The 9,325-nt window shown below is 37.2% G+C and overlaps 1 protein-coding gene across 1 annotated transcript in view; it reads right to left on the bottom strand.

The window, feature by feature from the left end:
- Positions 1 to 503: 503 nt before the first annotated feature.
- Positions 504 to 9,325, bottom strand: part of LOC103465465 (calcium/calmodulin-dependent protein kinase type 1D-like) — a 15,469-nt gene continuing 6,647 nt past the window's right edge. Inside the window, exons 6-13 of the mRNA XM_008410331.2 lie at positions 8,447 to 8,570; positions 7,475 to 7,550; positions 6,207 to 6,319; positions 4,660 to 4,738; positions 4,485 to 4,572; positions 3,604 to 3,962; positions 2,325 to 2,409; positions 504 to 2,237 (exon numbers count right to left, since the gene is read on the bottom strand). Coding sequence (XP_008408553.1) covers positions 2,346 to 2,409; positions 3,604 to 3,962; positions 4,485 to 4,572; positions 4,660 to 4,738; positions 6,207 to 6,319; positions 7,475 to 7,550; positions 8,447 to 8,570 — 903 coding nt within the window. The 3' untranslated portion in view covers positions 504 to 2,237; positions 2,325 to 2,345. The remainder of the gene's footprint in view (positions 2,238 to 2,324; positions 2,410 to 3,603; positions 3,963 to 4,484; positions 4,573 to 4,659; positions 4,739 to 6,206; positions 6,320 to 7,474; positions 7,551 to 8,446; positions 8,571 to 9,325) is intronic.

Genomic DNA, 9,325 nt, shown 5'->3' with positions numbered 1-9,325 from the left:
CGTTTGTTTCTTAATTATTCAAAAGTTAGAGTTAAAACTAACAAAATTAAAATTAAAATTGAGAAAACTTTGTCATTAACTGAAATAAATAAAAACGGCAATTAAGGGGAAAAAACTGACAGGAACTACATTGTTTCAGTTTTATAAACTCATACTGAAAGTATAGATATATTTTTGTTTTTGTGTTTATGGATCTATTTTTTTTTAGCCTTTCAAAGTCGGTTTTTTTATGGTATTGTTGAGTATACATTACTCAATTGATGCATACATAATCTTTTCTAATACTTTGACCTTTCTGAATTCTTAGCCTAAAAATTAGCCAAAGTATAAAAACCTAAAAGAACTACTAAAACTAATAAAAACTAAACTAAAACTACACAATTTTTTAATAAAAACTAATAAAAACTAGCAAACACATGCTGAAAATGAATTAAAATGACAAACAAAATAAAACAACTAAAACCCCAAACTATTATAACCCTGATTCAAAGAGAAACAGGAGCAACAGTCACCATATATTTAATGTGAAAACAATACAAAAATGCACTGTACTCTATATGGAAATACAGTCTTACATGGCATCACTAGTGTCGACTAGAGATGCACCGAGAAATGGGCGGCTGGTCGGAGAAGACGATTCGTTACAAATTACTGAACGTTGAAAAGCCATTCAGCAACAATAAGATCTGATCTATTTCTATCCAGAAAGCGCCACCAACACTTTGTGATGCAGACGTTCTTACGAAGAAGAAAATTCAACGTCAGCCATTTTCAGTATCAATGAGACGTTTCGAAAATACCTGGATTTGCATATCATACTGGAGTTTTCTTTTCTGGTGTGAAACGAGAATCAAATCACACCCTCCGATGGGAACTTATTTTCAAACTTGTAAAGATGCTAGTTGAGGCAAAGGCTGAGCATAACAGCCACCTTGCTCTGTTGAAGACTTTTGAGCCTTTATCCTAGAATGAGAACATTCTGGATTTGGAAATGTTGTCCACCGTTTGGTACAACTTATGATCTGGATTCTCCAGAAGAAACACAGAGGTTTATGTCTAAAGTACTAACCAGGTCAAATATACTTTTAATTTTGGTTTTCATTTAACTTTTACTTTACCAGGATATTAAAAAAAACATTGATATTAAAGAATTTCAAGGGAGTCTAAGCCAAGAGGCAGCATATGTCTGATGTGAGATACTATACTCAGGTCACTAAAGGTAAATGAAAATGTGTGGCGCAAAGGCTGGACTCAAATATTTAACTTTTAGTTATGGCTTCTAAAAGATCCTGATGTGTTAAAGTCTTTATTGGCAGATCAAACCTTTAGAAAAAAAAGACTGAAATCGACCACAGATTCTGTTATCGGTGCATCTCTAGTGTTGACAGCATCTTTTCACCAGCTTGTGGCACTTTATCACTTTAGTTATGAGAGCAGCTTACAGACATATGAGAGAAAAGCACAGCAAACAGCCTTCTGATGGGATTCAGTGATGCTGTGGCAAAGTTTTACTAACATCCGCGTCAGCGTGATTCAGCATGAGCAGTAACACACAGCAGGCCCAAAACACTGTCAATATCCAAAACATACATGTCCAGAAACCTAAGCATTTTTGAAGACCGCCTGAGCCTCGGTGATTTACCATAAGCTCATTCAAACTGTCACTCATAGCTGTATTTTCATACACTGACATATCCAGTGGTGAAATGTGTGACAAATGAGATCACTTAATATAGTGGGATCATGTGTGAAATGGCAAACGACTGGCTCAGAGTAGAGGACAAAAACAAGTTTGAACTCTTCAGTGGCCTTCATTGGATTCCTGGCAATGATAGAAATACAGTAGACAAGCAGAGCAAATATGCAGAGACACAATAGACACAAACGGATCACAAATGACAAGACTTTGAAGTTAATACATCGTAATCCCATCCCAATTCCAACCGAATTCAAATATCAGTGGTAAATAAATATAGGACATTATTTAAATGATCTATGTCTATATATGACAAGCACAGTTTTGTTACATACTGGGCTTCATTATCAATGAATAATAATTTTCAACCTGTGTCTATCTTTGAACATGTTATTGAAGTAATTAAGTTTTAAACATTTAATGTGTGTATACTGTCTCTGAATCTGAAGTTGTAGAACAAACTCCAATGGGCCTGTTATCTGCAGCAAACAGAGTGATGGAGTTCAGCAGCAGGCCTGTGAGGGTCAACGACTCAGGTCAACTGCAACAAAACAAATCAAGAATCAGAAAGGGGGAAAAAAGAAAGAATAATAATCTGAATGCCACAAAAGGAGCAATGCTATTTTACCTTCAGAGGGGACTCTGTTCATCACATGATTGTACAGACTCCAGACTGAAGCGGCTGGTCCTTCCTCTGACCTACAACATCCAAGCTGCACCGCAACATACAACAAGAATTCATTTAAAGAAAGATTCCCCCCCAAAAATGAACAGCACAGCTCAAAACAAAGGGCATTCTGAGAGCTCAGTACTGGGAATGTGGTGTTCGATCTGAAGAAAGGTATAGCAGCACTGTTTTTCTGTCTAATGAGGGCATTGATAAAATTCACATCAACTCAAGCAATTCACACATTAACAATCATTGGTTTGATACATTCACAAGGTATCAAGCCTTGTAAAACTTGTGTAAAACCTCTGAGGGTGGGGAAATAAGTACTGAACACATGAAGAAAAGGGTGTGGAAGTAATGGGAAGCCAAGAAACCGACTGAAATCTGTCACCATTCAGAAAGCTTCCCAGCTTTTGTGTGAAAATCACTATCAGCTTTTATAATATAAACTGATAGTCTGTAAAAAGAATCCTTGATACCAAATTATTGTGACAGACTGTGGTAAAACAAAGGAAATCCTCACAAAAAGTCTTAATGTTGCTAATGGCAACTCTAATGTTCTACTCGGCCATAATCCAGAGGTGAACATTTCACAATGAGTTAGCAACGGTCAGGTGGCCTTTGTAAACCTTCTGACAGGTGAGTTGAAACAATAATGTAATATAAAGAAAAGGAGATAAAGATATCAAGCATTTTCCCCTATAAATACAACAAGTCAACTGCTCATCCACAGAGGAACACTCACTGCGCAAGACTCCACTGCTGAATGTAAAGAATGTTGAAGCTTGTTTAAAGTTTGCTGCTGAAAATTTGGACAAGCCTGTGAAATACTAGGACAATATAGTCTGGTCAGATGAGGCCAGCAGTAGATTATTTGGAGGTGATGGGCAGGTGATGATTGGAGGAAGAATGGTTCTAAAGTCTATCCAACTAACCTTTCATTGATTTAAAAAAGTAAAGCAGAAAATCTGTGGAAAGAACTGAAGAGTGGTGTGAAAAAGTATTTAATGCGTTTCTGAAAGTTTGTTCAATTTACTATAAATACTCATGTGTCGTTCCAGTCTTCACCTCTAACTTCATTTTTAGTCTAATTCGTTTGTGTGGGTTGCTGCCGACATCTGGTGTAAATCTTGTCTCAATAACTCCATGAGAAATATTTGAACTGAGAACATGTTCCATATTTCTTTTCACAGTATTTTTACATGGTATATCTAAAAAACAGGAGAGCAGCTCTCACCTGGGAGACGGCCTGAAATGAGTGTCCCCTTCCGAATGGAAGCTGTGGGCGGCGCCTCTTGGATCTGCCATGACGGTAGCCGTGCTGCCAGGTTCGCTGTGACTGGATCTGAGGAGCGGACACATCTCTCTGCCTGACTCTGCGTTAGCGCTCTGTGAATGACTCGCCATCACAATAGGGTTCCCGTTAGGATCAAGGGGGTCCCCCTTATCGCAGCAGGGATTGGGCAGCTCAGAGTCGGAATGAGAGGAAGACTCCACTACGATGTTGGGCAGAGAGAGGGGCGAGGGGAAGGACTCGCTGTGGGGCAGCTGCAGTTTCATCATGTGGTGGATTACTGAAGCTGCATTGAAGGCTTGCTGTTGGACAACGCACAGAGAGAAAGGACTTTATGAGAGTGGAGAAAAGAATGATTACTAATTGTTTAATATTAAAATATAACTCCTTATGAACCTTTTCATCCGTCAAATTAAATCAATTGAATGTAGTTTATGTTTATAGCACAAGTTCACAGTACTATTAATCTTAAGATACTTCATAAGACAAACAGGTCCAGTTACACCAAAATCTAGTTCAGTTCCAATTTTGTTCAGTTGAATCCATTTCATTTTAACATATTCTAATACAGTAAGACTTGAATACAATCACATACAGCCAAATTCAGTCTAGTTACAACACAATACAAAGGTGGATTCATCTTATTAGTGAACATTTAAAATTTGTATTAAGGGGGAAGTATTAAGTATTTCTAAACATTTATTTTTATCAGTCCCTTTGTTGTGGACTAAGTGTCTTAAGGGATCAATAAAGTGTTATTATTACCTATCAATTATCTTAAATCTAATTCTGGTATTAAAGCAGCATGCAGCAAGGTCACTAACCTTCCATTTGGATTTGGCAAAGTTTCTCCCCATCTGTTCACAGACAGACTGATAAATGTCCAGGTCTTTGGCTGTGTTTTCAGCAATCCTGAAATCACATCAGTAGTACGTGTTAGCAGGAACACGCTGAAAAACAGATTAAAGAACCTGTTTGTGGTTAAGAGGGAGAACTCACCATGAATGCCGGAGTGCTTGTTCAGTAGTGAAGCGTTTCGTGGGGTTTTTTTCCATCATGTTCCGAATGAAGTCTTTGGCTGTTGACACATGAGGCAGAAACTTTATGCTTGATGCTGCTAAATCGGAACATGTTTAAACATCTGCAGACCTAAACATGGCACTGGTGTTATTCAAGTGTTTCCTTAGAGTCACTCATTTAGATTGCTAAGAGTCACTGAAATGTCCATGAAGCACACTAACATTCCAAACAGTCCATTCTAATTGCAATATCGTGCAAACTGATCCTGCGATGGTAATTACAACAACAAAACAAAATGCACAGAAATGTTTATTGTATCTGTATATTCTGATCAGTTAGCCAAGCACGTAGCATAAGCTGAATGTTTAAATCCATGTTGTAGATATTGGCCAAGACACTGAATTCAGCAAGCAACACAAAGGCATGTGAAAGGCATGGCCTGTTTAATTTAGCATAGTAGTGGCAGAGAGTGTGCTATGATTTGCTTATAATACACGGTAGATTCTAGAAACATTGTTCTAGAAACATGAGAGGCAGGCTTGGGGTCTTTCCACACCCTCGTTTTATGTTCCATAGGTGAGGCTGGAGACCGTGAGGAGGAGCAGGCCCGTCACACTCCCTGCCAGTGGCAGGGACCCATGCTGGTGGGTGCCATTATTTCAGGTCTTTAATTTCTACATTTCAAACCTTTTTGCAGGTTTGAAATGTAGAAATAAAATTTTTATGCTCATCTATGACATGTTGCTGCTTCTGGTTAGTGTAGATAGAACATCTGAAAGGAAGGATTGTTGGGAAGAAATAAAATCTTTGAAAGGGGTCGTAGCTGCTGGTGTTGCTGTGGTAATCTGATGGAACATTGTGAGCTATTAATCCAGAGGTTGTGATGTTTATCCAGGGTAACAACATTATGAAAGGAGAATTATAATACAGTTGAATTGTACGTCAACATAGTATCTGTCCCAGAGCAATAGAGGTTTCTGGAGCCAGCAAAGGCCTGACAAATCTCTGATTTTAATCACTGATACAAACAACACCAACAAACCTGAACAATCACAAACTGACCTAAAACAAAACAGAGACAAAATATCACCCATTATCATCTACATAACCATTTATCTGTCTATAATGCTATAATGGTGTAAATGGCATTCAGTGTGTGCAGCAACTATATCTGGCTTAATCCAGCAGGTCAAACCACTATAAATGTCTCCAGAGGCTGATGTCACGGTATGCTTGATTAAATATGCTAATCCTAAGGATTATGTGAACAATCCTGCTCTATGCAAGCCAAGGAGAGGCAAGTTTATTTATATAGCACCGCTGCCACACAAGGCAACCCAAAGTGCTTCACTGATCACCAAAGGAAAGACAGAAAGAGTTTTATTCTGAAAGTAATCTGGAAAGTCATTGCAAGTCTTGTTGGGTCAGAGTTTCAAAGGGCCAAGTGGTGAGGGGTTTGTCAGCCAGCCTAGCATAGGTTTGGTGTTTTGATTGGTAATATAGATCTGAAAAACTTATTTTCTTACCTGACTCAGAGATGTCATCCCAGAAAGGTGAATGGAAGGCATACTCAGCCCTCATGATCTTTGAAAACAGACGAGTCTCGTTTTCTTCGAAGAACGGAGGGTAGCCACAGAGTCTGCAGAACGTAGAGCAAAATTAGCTACTGCATGGAGTTAGCATGAGTGGGTTTTCTCTGGGTACTCCAGCTTCCTCTCACAGTCCAAAAACATTGCCAGTCCATGCCCTGCGATGGACTGGCAACCTGTCCAGGGTGTTGTTGACCACTGGAGATAGGCACCAGCACCCGTCGCAACCCCCCTAGGGATAAGTGTGTAAGATAACGGGTGGATGGAATGTTGTCCCTTAATCTAACCCTGCTTTAAACTTTTCTCCCAGACCTCAGTGGATAATGAAATCCTCGGTTTTCATTATGCTTTTTGTTCACCACTGTTCTCCAACGACTTTCTGGAACAACTGGACTCTTCCATGTATATACTGCTGAATTTTAAACTTTGTATAGAGCCTGATTGAAAAACTGATTGTCAGTTGATCTCAAAATGCAAAGAGAAGACACAGAAGGATTACACAAAAACATATTTTTTGACAATTGATGAAAAACCTAAGAATAAAACTAAACTAAAATTGTCAATAAAGGTCTCAGCAATGAGTAGCCTGACCGTTCTTGTTGATCACTTCAAAATATTTTCATAGACATGCTTGATCCGATTGTTTCTTATTTTGATGGACGGGGCCAAGAGACACTGAAGGGCAGGTACAGTCAAGAGTGAGGATGAGCAGAGGGGTGTGGTCAGGACAATAGAAAGCAAACTCTTGTAGTTTATTCAGGGTTTAGCTCGCTTGATTCATTTGGTTTGGCAATTTACAATTTACTTTTATTGGTTGAGTTAATTTAAAAATCTGCCTTTCATCTGAAGCGCTATCGATCAATGCTTGCCGCAGAGCACTGATCAAAAGCGATCAATGCTGCCCTCTTTGGGCGGAATGGCAATACAGTTTTAGGCAAAATATTGCAGAATTAACATAAAATTAACATAAAAAGTTTTACATAAAAATGTAAAACTTTGCACAAAAACTTAAAGGTCCAATTTATAGTTTGTTTGCAAAAAAAGTTGAACAGGTGTTTAGTGATTCTTTAAATGCAGTTATGAATCATTTGCTTGTATTATATTTTTTCCCCCTCTTATTCGTGTTTGTTCTTTTTGCATTTTGAAGCTCTGCTTACGACCTGATTATGACTCGTGTTAAGGTTGCTGAGGTGAAACATACTTACAGGATGTATGTGATAACTCCAATGGACCAGCAGTCCACTGCTTTGCTGTAGGGCTTCTGAGCCAAAACTTCAGGAGCTTAAATGAAAAACAGCGGACAACATTCAGGTTCAAAAGCACTTCCCATCAAGAATGTCAAGCTATCATGTTACACAAAGAAAACTGTTGGCATGAAATAAAGTCCTTTTTTTTTCAGACCAAAAGCCTTATTAGATATCTCAGACACATAATTTGGAATTTTGTGAAATTTGCTGTATGACAGCAGTGTTAAGTTATGTATAAGTCGTCGGTTTGTGTCAGTGTTTGCGGCTAAGGATTTTTGTTAACTTGCTGTTATTTGGAATTTTGCCAATAAACGCTTAATAAGAAAAAAACAGCTTATGTTTGTGTGTTATGCAAAATGAAATGTACTATAAAGGTCCTGTGTGAATACAACTAAACAAGAGATGATACATAGTTGGATTTTGAATTGAATTTTTGTAAAAAAAAAATAAAATAAAAATTACAAACTCAGTTTAATCCCTAATACTGGAAGTCAATGGGGGGCTTTTTAAAGTTTGCATCTCACTACCCTGTGATTTTACTGACAAAAACGATTCTGTTTAACTCTCTGACCTGTTTGATCTTTTCTATTTCTTGAATAATCTAGCATTTAGTATTTCTTTTTATGTCAAGAGGATCAAATTCTGTGGCTTCACTTTGTTCAATTCTGTTCTTGTAATTTATTTTTACTTTATTGGAGTTTTGAACCATTTCTGCCTCTGAAATAAACTTCTAAACATTGACAGATAAAAATTATACTCAAAGATAGCGATTAGTGTGTAAACAAGTTGCCTTCATTGGTGGTGTGCAAAGTACTTTACAAATTAGCAGAATCTAATTTCGTCTGGAGTTGGACTACTGAAAATCAACAATTAACATAACATAATGACAGTATTCACACAAGATTTAGGCAAACCTTAAGATTGACTTACCAACATAACCTGGAGTACCACAGGCTGTAGACATGACTCCATGCTCAAGTGTCTTAGACAGACCAAAGTCACTGACCATGATCTTAGCATTCTCATCCATGTTGTAGTACAGCAGGTTCTCAGGCTGTGCAAACAGACAAAGAAACATAAAAGATGAGAACTTCACTAACTTCATAAATACCTGGAACCACAGGAACCAGATTTTATGGTGGTCCAAAGTAAAACAGCCCAACCATGGAAGTAAATGTGTGTCTCTAGGATAATCAGATTGAAAATATTTGAATTTTAAAAGCTTGAATGTTTTATGTGCAAAATCATTTAACACTTTTTCAGTTTTCAGTTAAACTGAAAAACCAACTATTGAAAATGTGATCACTTTGAAATAGTAATGTGATTTTTTTTTTTGCTTGAAGTGAAAATAAGAAATGAAATTTCAACCATGTCAAAAAGAAAAACAATTAAATTTTCTTTAGGTTAAAAATGTATTCTGAATATATTTTAACACTGAAAGAGAAAGTACAAATATACAACATTAAAATTTCAGTGGCATTTTATTTATTCAAATCCTTGTGACATATTTATACCAAACCTTTAATTACCTGTGTATCTAGTAATCACAGCAAGCCTATTTTTATCTACTATAAATAGTGACCATTTACAATACTGATTTAAACAGTTTTTTATTATTATTGTTGTTTATTATTAATATTTTTTTTTTTTTATTTTTTTTTTTTGGTAAAAAAAAAATGTGGATGTAACTTTTTATACTGCAAGGTTGTATCTGCACAAGCTGCTTGGGTGTATGTGTGTGTGTGTGTGTGTGTGTGTGTGTGTGTGTGTGTGTGTGTGTGTGTGTGTGTGTGTGTGTGTGTGTGTGTG

Source organism: Poecilia reticulata, linkage group LG5 (assembly GCF_000633615.1).
Source record: "Poecilia reticulata strain Guanapo linkage group LG5, Guppy_female_1.0+MT, whole genome shotgun sequence".
Classification (NCBI taxonomy): domain Eukaryota; kingdom Metazoa; phylum Chordata; class Actinopteri; order Cyprinodontiformes; family Poeciliidae; genus Poecilia; species Poecilia reticulata.
Note: the sequence above shows the minus strand (reverse complement) of the source record. Positions and strands in the feature narration are given on the sequence as shown.